Source organism: Cydia splendana, chromosome 11 (assembly GCF_910591565.1).
Source record: "Cydia splendana chromosome 11, ilCydSple1.2, whole genome shotgun sequence".
NCBI lineage: Eukaryota > Metazoa > Arthropoda > Insecta > Lepidoptera > Tortricidae > Cydia > Cydia splendana.
Window position 1 is genome coordinate 13667915 of NC_085970.1, and position 25459 is coordinate 13693373.

At 39.2% G+C, this 25459-nt stretch overlaps 2 protein-coding genes and 2 long non-coding RNA genes across 4 annotated transcripts in view; all 4 read left to right on the plus strand.

Annotated features, from left to right (window-relative positions):
- The window catches only part of LOC134794976 (uncharacterized), a 746430-nt gene that overhangs the window by 660153 nt on the left and 60818 nt on the right, over window positions 1-25459 (plus strand). The gene's annotated exons all lie outside the window — the stretch shown is intronic.
- LOC134795150 (uncharacterized) lies at window positions 1326-2373 on the plus strand. Its single transcript, XM_063766982.1, has 6 exons — window positions 1326-1369; window positions 1412-1542; window positions 1657-1717; window positions 1848-1956; window positions 2037-2129; window positions 2255-2373. The coding sequence occupies exons 1-6, from the start codon at window positions 1326-1328 to the stop codon at window positions 2300-2302; spliced, it is 486 nt and encodes a 161-aa protein (XP_063623052.1). The 3' UTR covers window positions 2303-2373.
- LOC134794905 (beta-1,4-glucuronyltransferase 1-like) lies at window positions 3625-24074 on the plus strand. The gene is made up of 4 exons (XM_063766754.1): window positions 3625-4879; window positions 6050-6170; window positions 20779-20904; window positions 23867-24074. Exons 1-4 carry the CDS (start codon window positions 3783-3785, stop codon window positions 24065-24067), a joined length of 1545 nt encoding a protein of 514 aa, XP_063622824.1. The 5' UTR covers window positions 3625-3782; the 3' UTR covers window positions 24068-24074.
- Window positions 18015-20294, plus strand: LOC134795058 (uncharacterized). The gene is made up of 2 exons (XR_010144781.1): window positions 18015-18374; window positions 20146-20294. It is a non-coding gene; the product is annotated as an uncharacterized LOC134795058 (long non-coding RNA).

Here is a 25459-nt window from a genome sequence, read left to right on the forward strand (position 1 = left end):
AACTTTGCAACATTAGGCGATTATATCGCTATAAAGTGATATCTTTGAGCAAAAATATTACATATCTTTATATAATAGTTTTAACTATGTATTGCATAAAAACACCTTTATATTGTTAAAAAGAGAAAACATTCTAAAAATTCTAAAATCCGATTTTAATAGCTTATCCGAGTCCATGTAAGTATAATAACATAGGGCTATTGTTATCTATCGTAATTAAAATCAGTTTTATCTTCGTCTGTGGGGTGAGACATGCGCAAGATTAGATCAGAGTTTTTGATAATTGTGGATTCACCTGATTGTATTTTCCTATCTTTGTTTGTTTTGTGCTGTAGTTATCTAAAATCGTAATCTAACATTAATCCAATAAAAATATTGTTTACTGTGGATACATCAACATACATGACTGCATTTTCTACGTTAACACACAATAAGTTACAAATAAAGAGTTTATTCTACATAATTTATTCGTGCATACATAAAAGTAAGATGAAATTAATCGCAGCCACTTTTGTCCTCCTGCTCGCAGGCATCTGGGCTCTGCCCCAGGATGAAGTCGAACTCGGTAAGTTTTTTTACGGCTGTACTCGTATGTCCCGGACTTGCCAAAAATCACTTTGAGGCCGCGAGCGCGTCCACTGCTGGCAGTGCCGGCGGCGCGCACGGTGTCGCATAGGAATTCGCCGCTCTATCATGCGCCGACGCTGCTCAATGCACTCCGGACTGACATCGGCACCTGAATGTGACTTCTTTGCTTGGTCTAAAGTGAATGTCTAAAGTTCTGCGAGTTGATGGATGGCAGGCTATCCAGCATTTATGTTTAATGTCACCTTATATATTTCATGTGTTTGTTTACCTACTGTGTATTTTGCAATGTTTAATTTATTTATTTAAAATTTAAGTCAGGCAACAAGGCCCATATTACAAATACCTTACAGACTATTTATGCGCCAAAACGGCGTGGCAATGTTTAATTTCTCGGTGTATTGGCTTGTCTGTAATGCCGTGTATGTATTGTTAATAAATAAATAATAAGTGCTAAATGTCTCCCATAATGTATCGGGACTACATAAGGATGGAAGGTATCATGTGCATTATGTGCCGACAGATGGAGGCCAGACGTTCGTCACCGTCACGAACAGGATCCAACGAGCCGTCGATGAGATGAATCAGCGCATCGTGGACGCCGGGTATGACCCGGTGTACATCCCCTACAGCTCTATCGGCATAGACATCACACCCTTAGGATGGTGAGAAATACGGAACACCAATTATTTATTGACTCGATAACAAAAGAACGAGTGTCTGTCCGAATGTTCTTTGTGATGTTTCTGAATAAGCTGGTATTCTTACAGCCGGAGACAATAGTGTAGGCTTGGATGATGCTAATTACTTAATATTGGATCCACAGGGTCTACGCGCACGTGGAGGGCTTGGAGTGCACGGGGCTCTCCCAAAACCAGTTCGACCGTCTCAGCTTCAGCTCGGTCACCATGCGGCTTAACTTCGACCTAGTGTGGCCAAGGATAGCCTGCTCTGTCCGTAAGTATTTGGTTCTACTATTTTAAGTAGGTAAATAAGCAGGATATCTAACTAGGTAAACTACGCACCTCTTGGATGACAGTGGTTGTGTTTTAATGTATTGTATTTTTTCAGAATCACAGGGAGCTAAAGCAGCCGTCCTCGGGCGCGAATTTGAAGCTTCAAATTCTGGAATGTAAGTTAATTAGACTCAAGACTGCTACCAACAACTGAATGGCTGGCTAATGGTAATGACAGTAATAACATTAAACCCCTGAATATATCATGTGGCAGTAAATTATATCGTGCTTCTGTTTTACTTATAGCCTGCAGTTAACTAACACCCGCGTGGAGGGCAGTGTGCGCGTGCGCGCGAGACCCATCAGTGGCGTCAGCATAATCGACTGCTCGTTACTCTTGAGCACAAACATGGAGGTACGCATGATGGCTGTACTGCACTAGCCTGCTACCATAATATGCGAGTTTTTAGTCTTTAAACACATTCCTTGTTTCAGTCCGACCTGAACGTGGAGTGGCATGGACGCGACATCTCCCACAAGGCGAACGGGGTGGTGGAAGCCTTGAACAAGCAAATGCAGGACAAAAAGGTACATAAAATAAATAAAATCTGTGGGCATCTTGTCGTATGTGGGAATTTTCTATGTAATATAATTTTTGGTTTTAGACTAAGCAGTTCGTAGGGCAATTGACCCTCATTTACTTTTTGTTATAGGAGGCGATTGGGGTCCAGTTGTGCAAGCTGTTGGAGCTGGCAACGTGAACATGACATACCAGGGACTACCTCGAAAATTGTATCTCTATGTTAATCATGTCTTTTATGCTGTCTACTTTTATATTCTATTATACTAATAAATAAATAATCACGGAAGCAATTAATGAATTTTATTTTGGATAAGTGGAACATAATCAAAATTATGTATTTGCAAAGCAAAAAAAAAGTTAAAATGAAATTCATCAGGCACTCTTTGACCTACGCCTCTAGGGTTGAGTCAGGAGCGTGGCTGCACGCGTTGCCTCCCCCCTCGCTAGCTGTTTCAGTCAGTTTACCAGACCCTATTTACCAAATTGTTAGTAGGTATATATTTGATTTTGATAAATAAATAAGAATGAATGCAATTAACCTTTTTTAGTTTGAGTTATATATATAACCTGCAGTAGGAAAACTTCTAATTAGTAAGTAGTAATCGTGACGTGTTAAATTAAAATTAAAAAACACGCATTTATCTTTGTCTTACACTAGTATTATAGCACCCAAAAGAAAAGGATGAGTATAGTTTTCCTGGTTCTTACTGACTGACAAATTGGTTTGCCCAACTATAATCTATATACTATACTCTGTCAAGGCATATCCGTCAGTAGAAAAGAGCGGCAAATTTAAAAAGTAAGCGCGAAGGGTTATCGTCCCATGGAAAATTTGAAGTTCGCGCCTTTTTCTACTGACAAACTTGCTTGACCGGCTTTAGTTTTCTTTACTTGCAATAGAAAGCAATATCGTGACATTCGTTCTTCGCATAGAAAACCCACTGCTGATAGCAGCATGGCGGAGATATTGATTTCATAGCGTGCGCGCGCAACATCTGTCAAAATTAGTTATTCTGCTCCAAATAATAAATATTTCATCAAAAAGCTCCGTAATTGTGAAAAATAAACTGTGATAGTGTACCTGAAATTAAAGGATAAAAATAATAATCGTATGTGTTATCTAAAATTATACCTAACTAATATCTTTGTATGTGTTAATGATTTCATCTTAATACCGAACGGTTGTCATTTGTTATTCCGTAACGTATTTCGGTTATTAGTGTAGATTTTTTGTTTATTTTATGCGTGTCTTACTTTTAGCCTGTGTTAATATGGACTTAGTGGGCTAACCAAATGGAATCATAACGAACTATATTATGAAACTTTGTTGGTACTTACATTTTCTCGGCATCGGACCTGTCAAAAGAAGAATTGTTATATTGTGATTTTTGTTGTTCTATAAATCTTATATTAAGTGTGTAAGTGGACAAGTAAATTTTGCATCAAAATACATCGTCATTATCGCCGGAAAATAAAGTCAAAGCACAGATTGGTGATAATTCAACGGAAGTAGATATTTTATCCCAGTTGTAAACACTCACGTAATTTAATGATACTAACAGATTTAGTTGTTAAAATGCTAAAGTCGTTTAAGGTTATATATCCAATGGAATCAACTGTTAAAGCATCTTTCTGAATCAATACAATGATACATAAACATGTCGAGATGCCTGCGGATCTTCGGAGCGTACTCGTACCGGCTGACGAGGCGACACTCCACCCTTCTCCTCATAGCGTCCCTCATCGTGACCCTTACCGTCATCTTCCACCTCTACACGCACAGACATTATCACCATCACCACACGCAAACAAGGATCGGTGACTTTGACTACCAACCGGGCGCTTTCCTCAAGGGACAGCAGCCTAACGAAAACAAAACGTATTGCCAATTTAATTATGGCCTCCCAGACACTCTTAAATGGGGTACCTTCCGTGTAATGCCTACCCCGGAAGCCGGTCTACAGAGCCCTTATAGAGTTATCTACAATGCTGTCAAGGGCACTGCGTACTCGAACCACAGCAAATATAATGCTGTTACATACGCTACTCAAGCGACGCCGGAATACATATACCATATAGTCGAAATAGCAAAATATTGGGACGGCCCTATCAGTCTCTCAGTTTTTGTACCTAGTTACGATTTGGATATCACCATGCAGATCATGAATCAACTCTGCCGCTGCTATTCCGGAATGTCAAAAGTGTCACTCCATCTTTTCTATCCTAAAAAACACCCGCCTAAATTACGAAGCAAAGAACAACGCACCACGACCACAGAAATGCCAACAACTACTTCAAATATTACTTTAGAAGAAATGTTACAGAAGAAACTCGATAATTACAGGAAATTAGATAATAAGACTAGATATGAATACATTCAACGCGCGAGGAAGAGTAAAATTGAGAGAATGATGTCGCGAATGCCAACAAAAAGAATAATTGCCCCCAATTTGATGTTTAACGATTGTTCTGGTATCGATTATGGTATAATGACATTCAAGAAGGACAACAATTTGATATATCATATAAATGTAGGTAGAAACGTCGCCCGAAATGCGTCAAGGACAAACTATTTCATTGTTTCGGACATCGAAATGGTGCCAAGTGACGGATTGGCGCCCAAATTTTTGTCCATGGTTAGAAAACTCATGGGGGACAAGAAAAGAGATGAGGGTTGCATTTTCGGCAAGACTGTTTTCGTCGTGCCATTGTTTGAGGTGGAAAAGGGAGAGCAGATTCCCCGCGATAAGGACACGTAAGTTGACAAATGAAGCTATTTACTCGTACTTCAGTCGCAACAGTTGAGCGCGACTTTTTCAAGTCACACCCACCTGTTGGACCGCTATTGTCCTAGTTCTTGCCCTTATTTTTCCTTTGCAAAATTTACCAGGGGGATATTTTTATAGTGTTTCATATAACAATATCTGTGATAAATCGTTTGTGGAGACAAAAGATACTTAAATAACCATTTTCCAATTTGTATCTTTAAGAATAGGAATAACATTTGCTACCATTTGTGTCTGTATTTCTTGATCCAGTACCTACTTTAAATGGCAAGAACAAAACTGTAAATCTAAGAAATACATCTTAGGTTTAGTCCTGACTGTGGTCAAACTAAAGTTGAAAGTAAAGACTTTGAGCTTTCTTTGTATACGTGTATCAAATTTCTCCTCAAAAAGCACCTCTATTATGTACACTAGAGAAACGGCACATTCACAGTGCTCAAAAACGCCTCTAATCCTCAATTTGAAGGTACTAATCATCATAACGAATCTATCCCCTCGACGACTGAAGACGACGCCAGTCTCCCAGATATTCACCTCAAATTAAAAAAAAAAAACCTCATTTAATATATTTTCCACCAAGGATTTCGTACTTGTTATTGGGTTCACACGAATCTCCATATTTTTACGAATTCCGTAATATAATTGGAGAAACCGCCTAAGCCAGCGCAGCTCATACATATTCGTCGTTGTAATATCATTTAGGGAACGTGCATGTATATATATACTCGTATATCATCATTCAGGAAGCGGAATTGGCGGCATAGAATATATTGTGTATAAAACATCCTCGTTTTGGAATTACTGACTCACGCGTGAGGTTTGTGTTATGTTATTTAATATATAGAAATGCAATATTTTAATAATCACACATAGTAAGTAAAGTAAGCTACAAAACTTTCGTAGGGAATTCCCCAAAATTGTGAAATTTCCACGCATATAGGTATTTTTATAGGCATCGAAATTTTCCATTTCCATAATGAAAGTTTCCATTGTTGTCTGTGTGTTCCTAGAACTTTTTGGAAGAATTACCTACAGGTAGGGTGTATCCAACATGTACATCATCAAAGATAAGTTTACATTTTATTCTTGGACCCTCTTGGGACCCCCATATGACCTTACGCCCTTTATTTTGTCCTCAGATTGGTTAAAATGGTAGCTTCCAACCGCGCCATGTATTTTCACCAGAAGTTCTGCTCACACTGCCAAAGGTTCCCCGGTTTACAAACTTGGCTCACTCGACAGTCGCCAGGCATCGTCGAGGTAATTCTATATTCGTTTTATAGCTTTAGAAAGAACACCGCAGAAGGAAGCGAGGATATTTATAATATGGCGGAAAAATAATGAAATAGTCTCGAACAGGTAATTTAATTTAAAATTGTATTGCGTAAAGTGATTTAAACCCTTATGGTTACTTCAGCGGAGTTATTTGTAATCTTATAAAAGCGAAGTTGAAGTTTAAGTAGTGTAGCCTAGTTTAGATTGCTCTCTAAGTTTTGTTCACACTTCCGGAGCCTGGCTTCGTCGAGATTAGATTTAGTTCGCAGCGCCAAACTACCATTACGTTGATGGCCTCCAACCTTGCCAAAATTTCCATCAATACTTGCTTATACCTACTGCTAGAGTCTCAAGACCTGGCTGCCCCACTGGCCACTGTCCTTGTAGCACAAAATAAACTAGTGGCTCTGTGAGCTGTAGACCTCGCGAGCAGAGCTTGAAATAACATGGTGCTAAGAGCTTTAAATACACCGTGTTTTTTTTTATTTCCGTTAATTTCAAGGGTGCATTCCTGAGCTTAAATCAAGTAACTTTCTCAAAGACACCGATGTTCTAATTAAGTCCATTTCGGAGATAATCCATAATTTATTTTTTTACTATAAGGCCTCTACAAGCGTGTACACTTGCCTTAGGGCCGGCTTACATATTGATTAGTGTTTAGAATGAGTTCATACATTTGCTACTAAACTTAAGTACAATCTCGGTCGATTGATGTACGAAATGACATTGATATGTCACAGATTTCAATTGTTTGGTTGAGTTAAATGTAATGCCCGTGTTACAACAACGCTATATGCTACATTTAATTACTTTTTAAACAAAAAAAAAACAAAAAAGAAAACAAAAAAAAATTTTTTTTTTGAAAATTAACTATGCCATTTAGTTCTTATAAAAGTACTTAACTATACCCCGAAGTTAACGGAATTCAATAAAAACACGGTGTATAGTAAATTAAAGAAAAACAATACGAAATTTATGTGTAAAAAAATACAAAAAGTTATAATATCCCAGCATACAATTACTGGGGATCGAACCCAGACCCTCTGTGCAAACAGAAAAAGCGAACGTTTACAAACTGAGCCAAATAGTTCTTAGATGGATTGACGAAATTTAGCTACTCCTTCTCAAATTAAAATTAGTTAAAATTAAATATCTAAATACCGCCTAAACCAGCGATAATTTTTTTCTGCATTTTTTGCTATTAACTCTGTAAACATGTCTCAAAAAGAAAAAAGTCTTATGATATCGATACGACTATTTGTTTAGGCGCCAGGTATCACGACTCCGCCAATTTTAAAAATTTCCAAAAACCGGATTGACAAAAATTTTTTATTTAGTCATAAAATTCGGTCACAAAATTTCACGAGAATCGGTTAAGAATTGCGACCTGTAGAGGAGAACATCCGGACATACGAAAGCAAAATGCCCGAGTCAAAACGTAGACCTTCGCTTCGCTTCGGTCAATAATAAGTACTACCGTACAGAAAGCACACTTCCTACAAAACCGAAGTTTGACAGCGATTCAGGGATGAATCATGCTTTTCTAATGTACGGCACTATCCCTTTCGGATATTTAGGGATGTCAAAATTAAAGTCATAATCTTATCTGTGGTCGTGCATGCAACGGGACGTCAAGTTGTGCCAACCCTAATAATTACTCGGAGCAATGCTGGGCCGAACGGAGCCAAGAATGCCGGAATGGAGGCGTACTTTCAATACGTAGCTTTGTATTTACGCCTCAACAAACATTGAAAATAACTGCTTTGGATTATTTTTTCTAAACAACTGCAAATAAATATTCGAATGATATTAGTATAGATGATCAAGCAAATCTAGTCAGTAGAAAAAGGCGCGAAATTCAAATTTACTATGAGACGATATCCCTACGCGCCTACATTTTTCAAATTTGCCGCCTTTTCCTACTAACAAGATCTGCTTGACCAACTATATTTTGGAAATTCCTAATCTTGGCTGTAAGATACCCCATAAGCGCTTTGCAGGTTATATAACCGTCTGTTCCATTATTCCTATTAAAGTTTCTTTCAGCTCGTGGGCGTCTTTGTAGCATTTGTAGCGCGTAACGCGTATTTCAAAGCATTACTCCTACACAGTTTCTAAAAGCATCATTCTTTTCACTGTCAAACTTGTATGACGTAAATGCGAGGGTTAATAATGTGCTTTTAGTTACATAATCCTTTTCTTTTTAGTGTCATATAATAAACTCTGTATGTAGGACTGTAGGTACATATATTGTGAGTAGGTAGATTGAACCACATATCGTATATTTAACTGAATACAGAAGATTTCTTCTGTAAAAAAATTCACAGATTTCGTGCCTCACACGACTATCGAGCACATTGGAAATGAATCTACGGAATTCGAAAAAATATTGTCGATGAGCGACGAGAAAGTCTGGATAAGGAAAAAGTTACGAAATAAAACTACAACGTTGAATGATAATTATTTTATTCTTAGACTAACACAAGTATCCTGGACATAACGCATGTGAACAAACAAATTGCAAAATTTCCACACGCGTATCCAAGTTTGAATAATTGTCGCCGTGGCGCATAAGTATAGGTACATATTTCATTTTTCGATTAATAAGCAGGATATATTAATGTTCAAAGTACAAGAAAATTATTACACGGCAAATCCGTAGTCAACTCGAGAAGTGGTGATCGGCAGCGGCCCATTTGCTGCAAGATAAGAAATTTTCTTGACAGCAGTTTGACGCGACGAGAGATGACCATAACAGCGTTTGTCTATGTTGCACCAAACCTGAGTTCCGCTAGGTACAACCAGGGTTCAGCATCAGCTCTATCTTGGGTACTACTCTCCTAAGTGCTCATCAAGACGAGTCGGATGACCAATACAGCGTGTGCCTATGTTGCAACAAACCTGAGTTCCTTTAGGTACAGCCAGGGTTCAGCATCAGCTCTATCTTGGGTACTACTCTCCTAAGTGCTCATGGAGACGAGTCCGATGACCAAAACAGTGTGTGTTTATGTTGTATTAAACCCGAGCTCCACTAGGTACTGCCAGGGTTCAGCATCAGCTATCTGCTAGCAGCCGCCAGCAACATGCTGAGGTGAGACCATTTCGTGGCACTTTTTCTTTTTTATGTTTCTCTGTATAAGTTTTTATTTCCTCTCCCTCTCCCTCTCCCTCTCCCTCTCCCTCTCCCTCTCCCTCTCCCTCTCCCTCTCCCTCTCCCTCTCCCTCTCCCTCTCCCTCTCCCTCTCCCTCTCCCTCTCCCTCTCCCTCTCCCTCTCCCTCTCCCTCTCCCTCTCCCTCTCCCTCTCCCTCTCCCTCTCCCTCTCCCTCTCCCTCTCCCTCTCCCTCTCCCTCTCCCTCTCCCTCTCCCTCTCCCTCTCCCTCTCCCTCTCCCTCTCCCTCTCCCTCTCCCTCTCCCTCTCCCTCTCCCTCTCCCTCTCCCTCTCCCTCTCCCTCTCCCTCTCCCTCTACCTCTATTTCCACCACCACAAGAATGCATAGATTGTCGAATAGTGCGTTATCTACGCCCGTCTCAAACAGGATAGATAGAGTTAGACCAAGAAAAATCTGCAGCGATTTTGAAAGCCCACGCAGTGCAAGTGTTATTCTGCCGTCATAATCCCGATAATTCACAACAAACACCGATAACGAACTCTGCGAAACATGAAGTCATAAATGTCCTGTGAAAAATGTCGTTCTGACTTTTTGACTATTTTAAGGTTAGGCTACAGGGCAAACCCTTAACCCGATCGTCTTTGTTTTAGGCTCAAATTGTAGCTGACTAAATTGTCCAGAGCCGTTTTTCTCAAATTTTTGATATCATTCTTCGTTTCCAAATTATCGAGCACCAAAATCAAAAATTCGGAAAAAATTGAATTTTATTTTCACTCTTTCGACCATAACTTTTTTTGTTTTTGACTTTCTCGAATAATTATTTTTGCACCTTACAGCTCTCATGATTATGCGTCTTTTGAGCCTATTTTTAATATCATATCTTCACAACTTTCCCAGATATAAGGGGATCGCACTTTTTCGTGAAATCGGACCGTATACTGGAGCGAACGAAAAGACATTTCCAATGTCAAAAATAAAAGATTGATTACTGAGATACTACACAGATACTACACACTTATACACACACTCTTATCATCCCGTAGACAAAACATACACAAACAGCGTAGTGATGCATGCCTTGTCGAACCAGATTTTATAACTCGTTACTTGACATTTATTATCTTATAAAGCACGTATAATTTTCATTCAAGAATTATACGCGCCCTGAAACCTCAACTTTATTCAACCAGATAAGCAGATAACAATCCGGAACTCGCAAACTTTCATTAGCGCCTAAGCAAACCCGCTCCAAATTTAAAAGACCATAACCCCCCTTTGCAAATTAATATCAGCGCATAATTGTCCAAAGTGGCTCAGTTAGGCGCCCCTATAATTACTAACCGATTATAGGGGGGTTAAATTCGTTAAGACCTCGGCTGTCACACGCGGGGATCTCAATGTCGTTTGAAATTGGAATAGCAAAGTTGGTGCAGCGCAAACTTTGTAACAAGACTGACGTTTAAGTTTCCGTTGTAACACGGTTTTCGTAAGTTGGCCCTGAAGTTGTACGACCACATACGATTCTAAAATCTTAAATCAAATTACTCATAAGACATTGTTACTCATTGTAGCTGCAAACTGTGATATATGGGTCATATATATCGCTTCTGGTAATTTATTACGTTTCCCTCTAGAGAAAAGCGTTATTGAACTCGAAACAAATTATCTTGCGTCTGTTTCAGTAAGCAGGGCGCGAATCGAGTTTCGCGCCAATTTGCATGTGACAATGAGGCCTAAACGGAACGAGATGTCGCTCAAACGTTCTGGCTCCTTATTCCTTCTGCTTGTACGATATAAGATGTACTTCGACACGAGTAACTAGAGTAAAAACATAAAAGAGATAAAAGTACCATCGTTGATAAAAGTACAATGATACTATCGTTGACACATTTAGTAATTTGACTGAGCATTTTAAAAGCTTCTTACACCGAAATAAGGTTATTATCTATAGATAATTAAAAGCGTTGTTAACAACCTACAGATATTTTCTATGTAGACAGTTGAAGGTCGTACATCGGGCTATGATATCTCCCTGATGTGACGTTTTTTTTTCGGCTGATAACCCATCAGCTTTGTGTATCACTCAATGTGTACAGTACTTTGTGACTATTTCTAGTCCAATTTGTCGAGCAACTGCTCCAATTAGTCCGCGAACTGAGCGCACCTGACCAGTTGAATAACCATTTGGTTAATTAAAAGAGTTGTTACCAAGATATATAACCCGTAACACGATAATAATATCGGCCGTATTTTTCTTCTTATCGAATTACGCGTACTCAAAACTCGTACTAAACTTTATTGCACAAAACATAAAAATAATATCCCATATAACCATTCCAGTCGCAGAATCACAAAGTGGTAACTAAATGTCAGATGTGTCGTAACAGAGTCCACACAATGTGTCTAGAATTGTTTCGAAACAAAGTGTCGTCGCCGTGTCTACACTTTTCCGTAACAAGGTGTCGACACATTTGTGTGCACTTTGCGTGCGGTTTGCGACTAAATCTGACAGCAAATTTGTGACAGCAAATGTCAATATAAAATACCTCTTGAAAACCAAGGTTTGTCAAACTACTATTAGTGTCTCGTGTGCTCGTAATTCTAGTAAGTCATCATGGGCAATGCAAATGATAATAATCGACCGAAACCATATAAACACCCAACACCCGTCAACCTTTTACAGAAAAGTTTTTAAAGAAATTCAATAAGCTACTTAGGTCAGGCAACGAATGCTCCAAAAGTTGTAGAGGGAAATGCTCGGAACACAATTTTTGACTCCGTAACTCGGTTTGACAAGTTAGGAGGTGAACATATCAAAAGTCCCCGGCCGTAGCCCTTGAGCGGGGGGGAGAGAGGGGGCTTTGAAGGTCCCATTTTCCCGTTTTTCGATTATATCTCGGAAACTATGCATCTCAGCGACATGGCCACTTATACAAAATGAAAGGTAATTTAATTTGTTACAAGTTTATTCCGTCAATTTTTTCGATATGTTGAATAGTTTTTGAGATATCCGCTCTTGAAAGTTTATTTAGGGCTCTCAATTTTATCTTGATATATCTATATCAGTGAAGGTGCTAGGCCGTGTTTGGTATCGTTTTCGTATAAATCTGGGGTGCTGAATCCATTTAAGATGTCACATTGACACCATTCCACAAAATAAAAATAAATCTTTTTAGGGTTCCGTACCTCAAAAGGAAAAAACGGAACCCTTATAGGATCACTCGTGCGTCTGTATGTATGTCCGTCTGAATACACAAAATAGTTCTTTACCTATAGATGACAGGAAAACCTATTAGAAATGTGCAGTCAAGCGCGAGTCGGACTTAATGTACGGAACCCTTAATACGCGAGTCCGACTCGCACTTGGCCGGTTTTTTTGAAACTCCTCTTGACGCTTAACCGCTGAACCGATTTCGTTGAAATTTGGTATAGAAATAGTTTGCGTCCCGGACAGGACATAGGATAGATCTTATAACCAAAATCATCTTTTGAAGGTGTGAAAAGTGGCGTGGAAATTTGTACGGGAAATCAATAACCGCTGAACCGATTTATATGAAATTTGAGATGGTCTACATCTTTGATTTAGTTAAAAATGATAAAAAAACATGACTTCAAACCTAAACTTAAACAGTATTAACTTCAAGAAGTCAATTCTGAATTCCCACCTACACCTCATTTCACACCTTTAAAGGATGATTTTTGAGATAACTTATTATGTCCTGTCTCGGGACTCAAAATATATGTGTACCAAATTTAAATTAAAACTGTTCAGCAGTTTAAGCGTGAAGAGGAGTTTAAAAGAAAGTATTTTAATAAGTTTATATGTTTTTACTTCGGAATGGTGTCAATGTGATACCTTAACTAAATTTGGTACTGCGAATTTATACGAAAACGATACCAAACATGGCCTCGTAGCTTTACTGTTGTAGAAGTCAAAATAAAATTGAGAGCCCTAAATTCTTATTACTTGGCCAAACTTGTGTAGAAGGAAAAGGTAAAATAAAAGTCTTCGGCAGGAATATAAGACACAAATATATTTTTTTTTGCGTTACTATTTCAATCATCAAATATAAACATACCTTGATTATATTATTCTAGTGAGATCCTCATAGATAAACAAAAACATTTACTTAAAAAATTACAAGGTCGAAATGTCACGGAACTTTTTTTTTTTTTCCTTTATTAAGGGGCTTTTTCGATTGAACGAATATGTCACCCCATAAAAAACAGACTTAATTAACAAAGTTAAAAGAAAGTAAATAGCTACATCTAGTTTAATTACATCACACATTTCTGTCCCTCAGACCGCACTTAACAATATTTAGTACCTTTTCAACAACCTCAGACATGGGGTTCGAAAGGTAGGTATTACATAACCCAATGGAACTGTCATTGTCATGAAATATCTGTCTTCTAAGTCGCTCATTTCGGACACACTCCATTAAAATATGATACACATCCTCGACGCGATTACATAAGGTGCATAATTCCGAATTCACTTTACGCATGAGGTAGGCGAACTTATTCAATGGAATGTGTCCAGAGCGCAATCTCAATAATAAAACTAGATCCTGCCTACACAACACACTATTATCAATCCAAGGAGAATTAAAGGGTTGTGGCTGTATTGTCTTATACCAAATACCTTTGTCCCTAGATCTCTCGTCGAAATATTCCTTCCACAATTCGCGACACTTTAATTTGACTAAATGTAAACAGTCATTATTGCCCCCATTAGATATGAGCGCCGCGCCGGCGCGCCGCCGCCGCCGACAAAATTTACGCGCCGCCGCCGCCGACGCTGCGCTATCGGCGTGGCATCGGCGTGACCTTGTTAGATACTACTACTTTCAGAATCAGATAATATATATTTTATCTAGTTTATATCTTTAACGGCGCCAGTCTGAATAGCTTATAGACATTCAAAAGGTATTTTAGGTCCATATAATTCTAAAATATCGATGGTAAATTCAAACTTTTCTGTTTGGTAACCGCGCTACTAGTGTTAGAGCAACGAAATGACTAATTTTGCCAGCTGGCTAGCTCATCCGTCATTCACCGCGAATTCAATTATTGCAAGCATGGTTTAAATGTCTTAAAAAGGTGTAAAAGGGGGTTAATTTCAGATATTAAGCGTTTTCACACCCAAAGGTCCGGCCGTTGGCTTTGCACGGAAGGCATCGGAAACGGAATCAGGTCTCATTTTAAGCTTGGCCATTGTTCAAATTTCAAGCTTTGCTCTCTCGCAGACCAATCTTTGGCCTCGCATCGCTCGCATAGAAGTAAGCCACTATCTGAACCTCCAAGTTTTCGGCCCTGTTTGGAGCGTAACTTTTGGCCTCGCTTTTAAAATGCTTGGTTCTTCTCCAATCTTAGCTCCACTGCAGCACGGCCTTTGGCCTCGCACGAATGCACCTACAGGAGAGCCCCAGAGGTCTTTAACACTGTGGCCACGGTCTTTATCGGCCTTCGGTCTTGCTTACACTGGACCAATTCCAAGCTCTGCCCTCTTGCAGCTTGGCCTTCGGCCTCGCACAGAAGCGCGCCGTAATCGGCACTCAGCGCATTCGGCCGTCAGCCAAGCTCACACTTGGCGTTCGATTCTAAGCTGTATGCTTACCTGCAGCTCAGCCTCTGGCCTCGGATGGGAAGGCGTCGGAATCTGGTCTTCGGTGTTAGGTGGAGCTCGGCCTTGGGCCTCACTTTTTGACATAAACTGGTTTGTTGGGTCGATATTGGTTAATAACGGAGCTTGATTTTCCTCACTTCGGCTCTTTGGACAGTCGACCAGATGTTTCCCTGATACAGTCAATCCGCTACTTTTTACTTAGCACAATAGATAAGGGCCTCGCAAAGATCTTCCGGCCAGGGCCTCGCCAAGATTAAGACCGCCTCTGATGCCGCTCGATGCCGTTTATACTATATAAAACTTTTTTCGTACCTTTATTCAATAAATTTTGCTTGCAATTGAAAAATGCACTTATTTTATAACTTTCTTACAGCAAAAACGTGTAAATTCGGTAAAATTTTGGTTTGAATTCTTTTTTCATTAATCAAAGGTGTTTCAAGGCCACGCCGCCGATTCGCCGCCGCCGCCGACCGATTTTGACCGGCGCGCCGCCGCCGGCTAAATGCCTATCGGCGCTCATATCTAGCCCCCATATAATGTTTCAAGTGAAATTCAATGCCATCGCTGCATGCCTGTTTTGCTAATGCATCAGCTGTCTCATTGCCACTTATACCTACATGCGATGGAATCCATTGCAATATTATAACTTTTGCCATAGATTTAGTAATATGTGAAAAATATAAACTTTTATGACAAAAAAAATCTGGACACAATTTAAGAATCACCCAATTGCGTCGAGGAATCATCTGTATTTTTGCATGTTTCATTACCTCCTCGCTTCTTTTTTGTCCTTTGTATTCTGTAGCAATTTGTTAGATCTGAAAATAAAGATAACTTGCGTCGTCACGGATGTCGATTTATAGGTTTTAGGGAGTGCAGAATTCGAAAACGATGATCATTTTGTAATCCAAGATGGCGGCTACGTATTTTGTCATAAAAGTGGAATCCAAAATAGTCATCATTTTCGAAATCTGCGCCCCCCAAAACCTATAAAACGACACCCATGACGACTTTTATGACAGTGCATGGCCGCCATTTTGGATTCCAAAATGGTCATCATTTTCGAAAGCGGGGCCCCCTAAAACCTATAAAACGACATACATGACGACTTTTATGACATAGTGCATGGCCGCCATCTTGGAATCCAAAATGGTCATCATTTTCGAAATCTGCGCCCCCTAAAACCTATAAAACGACACCCATGACGACTTTTATGACATAGTGCATGGCCGCCATTTTGGAATACAAAATGGTTATCATTTTCTAAATCTGCGCCCCCCAAAACCTATAAAACGACACCCATGACGACTTTTATGACATAGTGCATGGCCGCCATTTTGGATTTCAAAATGGTCATCATTTTCTAAATCGGGGCCCCCTAAAACCTATAAAACGACATCCATGACGACTTTTATGACATAGTGCATGGCCGCCATCTTGGAATCCAAAATGGTTATCATTTTCGAAATCTGCGCCCCCTAAAACCTATAAAACGACACCCATGACGACTTTTATGGCATAGTGCATGGCCGCCATTTTGGATTCCAAAATGGTCATCTTTTTCAAAATTGGGGCCCCCTAAAACGTATAAAACGACATCCATGACGACTTTTATGACACAGTGCATGGCCGCCATTTCGGATTCCAAAATGGTCATTTTTTTCGAAATAGGCACTCCCTAAAACCTATATATCGACACCCATCTCGACTTTTATGACAAAGTGTTTTGCTACCATCTGCATGCAAGACATTTCTATTATTTTTACGTACAAAAATGGCCCCCTGTCAACTTTCAATCGAGATTTAATCGATAATTTATTCGATTAATATTCAGATTAATTCAATTTCAATCTATGTTAGGTCGACTAAACTAATCGCGATTAAAATTTGAGAATTAACTTTTTTTATTCCATTAATTAGTCGAATAAACAGTTAATCGATTAATGCCCATCTCTGACCACGGCATTTTTACACTTTGAGAATATCTGAAAACAAATCAACACAAGGAGCCATTTTGCAAATCCAGTAACATACCAGTAACTTTGTTATTACTTTTGACAGCGCGTGTCATGTGTCAACACAGAGTCGACACAAAGTCGAAACATTTGTGACTGCAATATTTCTCAGCCTTGAACCATATTTATACATCATAATTAACAAGTTTCGTAGTATGTAAAGCGTTATTTCTGTTATTTAAGTATAGTATACGCATCGAAGTACTAAAAATGCTTCAAATAATATAGTTATGAACACAGGCACTGAGAAGTAAACAATTTCATTTCCGGCTAAACTAAAACAATGTGGTGGCGCGTTGATTATATTACACTTAGTTTATCAAATCACTCGAGCAGTTTAATTCCCCATAATAATTTAAGTCATATTGTAATATAAATGCAAACAATATATAATTACGTCTTGTAATCCGTTTAAGAGATGGCGTATTAATGTCACTTATTTTTATTTAAGTATTTTTCCATCTGACAGTTTCCATTTGACAGGAACAAAATGAACGAATGAACGAATGATTTTGGCATAAAGTAGTCGCAAACCCGAAACAATGTGTGCACACGGCGACCACACTTTATGTCACTTGTCATGTGTGTCATGTGTCGACCCTTCCCCATTTCTGGTAACTGTGTCGACACGGCGACGACTCTGCGACTGGAATTGTGACCGAAACAGATGGTGTCGACACAAGATGTGTCAACACCGCGTCGTAACGGCGACTGGAAATGGTTGTATGGGATACAAATGGCGGACTTGCCTAATGGCATTCTCTACCAGTCAACCATCGGGCCAAACAGAGACATGTAAAAATGGTGCAAGGAGAATAGAGGAATTTATTTATTTATTGCTAAGCCCTGTAGAACAAATGATAAATGAATGAATGATATCATGCTTTTATTCGAAACACACATACACAACAATATTATTAAATAGGCTTAAATCTAGGTAAATTTGAAGTTACAGTGCTGCGAGTGATTTCAGAAAAGGATAACCAAATCCTGTTTGAATGAGTGAATGAGATATTAATGTGGTGGTGTGGTCGCAGATTGATGAAGAACAAATCAGAATTCGTATTTATAAACTGGTTATAATAGTACATTATTGCAGAGGCCGGGAAAGGGCAATTCGTGGATGAGTTTCGATTTTGTCGGACGACGCGAAGCGGAGTCCGACAAAGAAGACGAATCCACGAATTGCTATTCCTGCCGAGGCATATATAGTGCTTTTCTCCAAACATGCGAGGAAATAAGGTAAAATAATTATTTAAGCATGAAGCATCACTCAAATCGAACCTTCACATCAAAATGTCAAGTCAAAAACTATTTCCCTCTTTAATACATTTTTAAAAGTTAAAGGCACAAACTTATTCTGCCATTCAGTACCATTCAATATTCGTTCATTCAATATAATTGTGCAATATAGTTGGTCAAACTAATTTGTCAGTCAGTAACTTCGAGCAACACGGAAGGGAGGCGGCATTCGCACTATTTCCCCTCTGCCGAGGTACAAGATTAGCGCGTCAATCTAATCTAGCGCGGGTAATAAAACTAGTTGCACTTGGATTTTTCACTAGACCGAGTCTAGACGCGCGCGTGAACACTGCTGCACAAAAATGCCTGTTTGCTCGGTTTTTTGTTATAAAAAGAGGTCGGGGACATCAAATTTACAAAAAGAAAGTGTTACATTTCACATGTAATATTTTTGTTTACATATCATACGTTTAATTACATTCAAACACAATTATTATATTTTAGTCTCATGTAATTGTTGGATTTATCGATTTTGCTCGCTCAGTACAAATTGCGGATCGGTCGAGCGACAAATCCGACTTCTCATCTCTCAGAATACAATAACATCTTCTTCTTCTTCTTCGTCTTCTTCATTACTGAAGGTCGTGCCTGTCTTGAAATGCCTTCACCGAGGCCTCGACGAGCTGCTTCCATTTCACCCTGTCTTCGGCTTGTCTAAGGGCAGTAGTGACAGTAAGTCCTGTAATGTTCCTTACTTGATCGGACCAACGGGTGGGTGACCGTCCTCTCGGCCTCTTGCCATCCACTTTTCCACAAACAACCAGTTTCTCCAGGTTATCTGGCTGCCTTCGAGCAATATGTCCAAAATAGCCCAGGACTCGTTGGTAACAGATTGTGGATAGTCTGGATTTGATCCTGAGTTGGTTGAGAATGGATTTGTTGGTTCGTTTTGCTGTCCACGGTATGCGCAACATTCTCCTCCAACACCACATCTCAAATGCCTCAATTCTTATCCTGTCTATTGCCCGTATTGACCATGACTCCGAGCCGTAGAGAAAAATTGAAAACACTAAAGACCGCACAAGTCTCATCTTGGTGTCATTGGAGACGTTTCTATTCCGCCAAATTGTGTTCAATTTGCTCATGGCGCCTTTTGCCATCTGTGCGCGTCTTCGAATTTCTTTCTCACAGCCGCCCTCATTGCTGATGAGTGAGCCCAGGTAGACAAACTCTTGTACACATTCGAGGTCCGACAGTTCACCAGTCCGTACAAGCAATCCAGCTCGATCAATGACCATGATTTTGGTTTTCGATTTGTTAACCGAGAGCCCTACCATTTTGCTTTCACGCTCTACCCTCCTAAACAATTCGGCTAGTTCCTGTTCTGAAGAAGCAAACAATGTTGTGTCGTCTGCATAGCGAAGGTTACTGATCTTGTGACCACCTATTGAGATGCCTCCCTCCCAGTCCTCTAGGGCTCTTCGCATTATATATTCGCCGTAGATGTTGAAAAGAAGCGGTGATAGAATGCATCCCTGGCGGACACCCTTTCCTGGTTTGAAAGCACCGGACACAACATCATTGATCTTGATGCTCGATTCTCCATCTTCGTACAAACTACTAATCAATGCTATCAGATGCAGAGGGACGCCCATTTCTTGCATACATTAACATTTCTTGCATACAATAACATACTTCAACGAAAATGTGTTAGTGTGCGTGTTGTGACACTTGTCACTCGTCCGTACACAAAAAGAGATCGAGGTTTGCAAGATTTGTCTTTGACGTGTGTCATTTTCTATGTATTTGTGTGGTCATTACAGATTGGATTTTGTATGTAAGCGTGTGAGAAGTGCGACTGTGTGCACCTTTCCGCCCGCGAAAAATGGCAGAAAGATTTGTACGGTGAGATATCGCTTGGGTCCCTCCCTTCCGATGTGTCGGAAGCCGGTGTTGCTCGAAGGTCAGTAAGAACCAGGAAAACTATACCCATCCTTTTCTTTTGGGTGCTAGTACTAGTGTAAGACAAAGATAGTATGATTCTCTTTGTCTATGATTGAAATGAGAAAGTCCTTTGACAAACTATATAAGCTTTATGAACACCGATGAGATCCTTCAAAAAATATAAAAATAATCTTTGATTTTATTAAGCAGTATTCGCACGATCATACACGAGCACAACGGTCTTGTACGAACGAGAAAAGTAAGGTCGTTTATCTTATTATCTCACTCTATCCTATAGCTTGAAATGATAGCTGATCGGGACGTGTAGACGCGGCTCGCGGTTATAATAATTGGCTGTTTGCGTTTTTATTTTTAAAAAGTATAAAACACTACAGTAATAAGTTATTACTGTAGTGTTTTTTTACTTCCCGTCCGCTAGAGCAGGACAGCGATAGTTTGATTTTTTTTTATTAGAGTTTGACAATAACGAAGAACTTCGCGTACTATTTTTGCTACAATAAGGTGAACATTTCCGAGCATATTGGAGAAAAGTATATTACCAAATAAATTATAATTTCGAAAACGTCATATACTTACCTACACAGCTCTATTGCAATGTGTTGTGTGATGGTAAAGGAATATTTTGTTTCAGCCCATGTTGATAGCGCGGCGCGAGTACCCGTTCCATAGATGGGAGCCGCTCTACTTCGGCACTCGAAAGGAGCCGTGGTACAGCGAGTCGCTCTCGTGGGAGGGACGGCAGGACAAAATGACACAGGTATTTTATACTGTTATCACATCGTTTAGCTGTTTTAGGGTAACTTGCACCATTCCACTAACCCGTTTAACCGGTTAAACCTGGAGTTACCATGGTTACCAGTACAATTTGATGTTGGGTTAACGGTTTAACCGCTTAACCCTGGGTTAGTGGGATGGTGCAAGTGGCCCTTCCTTAGTCGAGGCACTAAGGGGTAAATTCACGATCTACGCGGCCAAAAGTCGATTTATCAAAACAATAAATACCTCTGCGATAACAGCTACCTGCGGTAGAGGACCCTTTAGAGGCTAGATAACAACCCCTCCCACCCTCGTATGCACTTTCTAATTCGTTTCACGTCAGTCGGAATTTGATCGTGTCACTTCGTGTATGTTACTTGTTCTCGGCGCTCTTAGAAAAGCAAAACTTTGACGGTGTGGTTTATTGTTTTTAAGAGATCAAGAGTGAAAAAAATCATGGATTCTGAAACAGCAGGTTAGTAATTTATAAGCAAAAATAAAAATATGCTTTATTTATTTGTTTTTGAGGCTAGGTTAATGCTCTGAAAGAGAGACTGTTTTTGAGCGTCATTTTTCGCAAAAAATAAACTTCACTCGTTAATAAGTAATACAATAGGGTGAGATCGAGCAGAATTGTTAACGACATGTTATAGTCTATTGTTTTGGTTATTATAATTTAAAAAAAGACTTTCCGCATGCTTCCGCCAAATCATAATTTTTATACTTTAAAAATAATCCGCCATTTTACTCAAAAATAAACTTTTTTTTGTATTGAGTTTAATCGACATGTTTATTTGTTTTAGATGTACCAAATACGTCAGAAATGAAGATCGTGACTAGAAAACACATATTTTATCTCTTCAAAAGTAAAAATTTACCTACATTGGAAGAAAAACTGTGTTCCTTAAGAGATCAACCTTTTTCTCATGAAGGCTGCACTAATGAGCAAATAGAATTATTTAAAAGCAATTTTGCTTATTTCAAGTCAGAATTTAAGACTAGATGGAGTAAAGCTCAGTATAAAAAAGACAGATTCATAAAAAACAATAATTCTTGGCTAGAAGGCTCTTTCGCGATTCCCGTTGCTGAAAGTCCGTTGTTTGTAGATATGCCAAAGGCAAATTTCGGCAACACGAATGATGGAAACACCAGCAGTTTGATGATCCAAAATTAGCATCAGATATAACTGGAATCAGTTACGAGCTGATATATAGATTAAAAGCAATTTTAGAGACGATATCAAGCTGCCACAAAATTGACTCTGAAAAATACGACAGTTACGCAAAGGAAACAGGAGAACTATATATCAAATTATACGGATGGCATCCCATGACGCCCACGATGCATAAGATACTAGTCCATGGTGCTGTTATTATAAAAAAATGCGTTACTACCCATTGGACAGCTCACTGAAGAAGCTGCAGAAGCGCGTAACAAGCATTTCCGATCTTATCGACTTGATTTCGCAAGGAAGTTTACGAAAGAAAGCTGCAACACGGATATTTTAAATCGCTTACTTTTGAGTTCCGACCCCTTACTGAGCTGCAGGAGAAAAGTAAAAAAAACGAAAGCACAGTACTTTCCTGCCAGAGACGATAGAATTGCTATTGCCTGCCGATCCGAACCCAGAGTGCTCTTCCGGAAGCGAAGAAGAAAACATCATAGCAGAGACTGTAGCTTAATATGGCAACTGAATAAATTATTATACACATTTTACTATATTTTTAATTTTTTCCTCTTTTGTGCAGATGTCGAAATTTTACATATCAGTAGAATTTTGAAAAAAATACCCTATAAATTAAAAAAAAATATCATGAAACAGTTGTTTCAACTTCGTAAAACGTTAAAAAATACAAAAACCCGCAAAAATAATTTTGGCCCCGTAGATCGTGAATTTACCCCTATGTGCGAGGGTAACACTTCTCGAATTCTCGTACTACGAGAATATTTTTCGACTATAGATCGTCTTTTTAGCATTAGAAAAAGACTACGCAATCTTGACGGGTCTTTTAATTGACAAACGCTTTTTAAATATCAGTAACTATTACTTATGAAAGCAAAAGAATGAAAATAATCGTAAGTATATGATTTATAATTGTTACATATTTGCCGTGACTTATTTTTCAATAAAAAGACACGTCAAGATTGTTTATCTTTTTTCTAATGCTAAAAAAAACAAACTATAAACATGGTCACACTTAATACTACTACCTATATAATGAGATATATTCTCTCAATTCAGACTAAACAGTCTAGGTAGGCTAGGTAACTTCCCACTCTGCAAGTGAAGGCATGAGATTAGAGACTTAGGATTTAGTAGGTAGGTATCACATGACTGTAATTTATTACCGACCCAAATCACAGGATAGGGACAATGTCAGTAGGTAATTTATCTCCGGCCGTTTACGGATTCTTGACGCGTAACATTCGACATTTAAATTTCGGCTTCAACGGTTTTCCCAACTAATCCAGATCAATTCAGACTAGCTGTGCGGTGCCCTTTTAGCGTGCATGTACACTTGTATTATTATTGCGGCCCTGGTACAGTCAGCAGCAGAAGTTGCTAAGCGGGCGAGGTGTTCAAAATGATCTTGACGCAACTTTATTGTTAAGAAATTAAGAGCGTGTCAAGGTAATTTAGAACACCTCGCCCGCTTAGCAACTTCTGCTGCTGACTGTACCATCGCCCACTCTGTTAACTGTCCATCGGTGGACCTTATGTCTTTTGTAATAAGGTCCACCGATGTACAGTTAAAGGTGACAGTCCATTTCCAACGACAGCTGCACTACTGTTGCGATGTTACTGTCATTCGTTGTCTTGTCATTCATTTTACTATGGAAATTGACAATAACATCGACGTGTCGAAGCAGTAGTGCAGCTGTGGTCAGAAATGGAATGTTAACCTTTAGAGTGTGCTGTTTGTACGAAGGCAGACTAATCTATAAACATTCACTTTGCCTAGATGCTGGAGCTCTGTCTGCAAGAGTACCGGCTGGTTGTCCTCGATGGAGGGTTCCTATGCCACGCGGCGGCCCGCGCGCCAGCGCGTCATACCCGCGCCGAGCGCGCCAACACGCAGCAATACCATAAGATCATCGCTACGCTCAAGGCTCAGTACCCTGATCGACCTGCTTGTAAGCTGATGTGGGGATGTAACACTTGAGCATATTGTACGGCAAGATTTTCTGCAACAAGGGCACCAACTAGCAGCATGCTCATGAATCTCATGATCTTATATGGCCGCTATGCACGGCCCAGCGATTCATGTGGAGCTGCGATACCTGTTGACATGTTGATATAATTGATTGTGCTGGACTGTGGGTACAGTCAACGTTATTATATGGTGGTAGAAAAACACAGTACACTAACCTTTTTTGATATCGCTGAATAGTGGATAACCAAACCGTGATTTTAGTGTACTGTTTATGCTTTTACATTGTATAATAAGTAGGTATTTACATCCTTATAATAATGAAATGTGTATAACTTTGCCTAAATAAATTTGTCAAAAAATGCCGGTGCCGTTAAGTAGCCGGATTGTGAAGTCTGCAATGTATTTGTCGACCAATCTGTTTTTATAAGCCCGGAGACCTACAATTAGAAAATGAAATTTATTATGCATTATTTGCGATTGTTACATTTGTTTGCAGTGTTATCATTTAATTGTCTAAGTCATAACTGTCATAAGTATTATGTTAATTTAATGTTACACAGATCACGTTCTTGTCGGTCTGATAGCGAACTATTACAAGGATAATTTTACGGTGCTTTTAGTTATTCATTCGATCACTATTTCTATTTGTCACTTCGTGTCTTGTGCCACCTGTTTTTCTCACACTGGAATACGTAAATAGAAACACATCGATAACGAATGTCGCGCGCCGGTGCCGAACATATTCGCTAACTTAGTTTTACATAGTTTTGACACAATAATAAATAGGTATATGTAATTATGTATGTAGGTATTGTAGGCATAGGCACCTACATCTTGTAGTATTTATAAAATACATTTTGATGATTCAATATGGTTGTTTTGAACTTTGTAAGTAATTTGTAAATGAATGTTTTCACAACCCTGAAGGAAGATCAGCATTGTTCAAGAGGCCCTCTTTTATCGTATTATACTTCATTGCGTTTATTTCGATATATACAGGGTGATTCAGGAGACGTGAGCAGCGGGCTCAGCACGGTTCCATTTTTATCGACTATCACTATGCGCGTCCCTTTCGCACTTACATACTTGTTAGAACGTGACAGGCATGGTGACAAGGGATAAAAACGCGACCGTGCTAAGCCGCCAGGACTAATACTGCGCATTTCGTAGATTATAAGCAACACTTTCGTATATCAGTATTAGTGAGGTTAACGTTAATTTTCTAGTCACGTTGAGAAAAAAGTTATTAATTTATTTACGACATGCGTGGTCACCCTAAAATTAGAATACTAAACTACCGATATTCTGTGTCAAATTGAATGTCACCACTGTCATCGCGGTCTGGTTACTTTTGAAAACTCGTATCTCACTCAAGTTTGACAGTTTATTTTCTTCGTAATC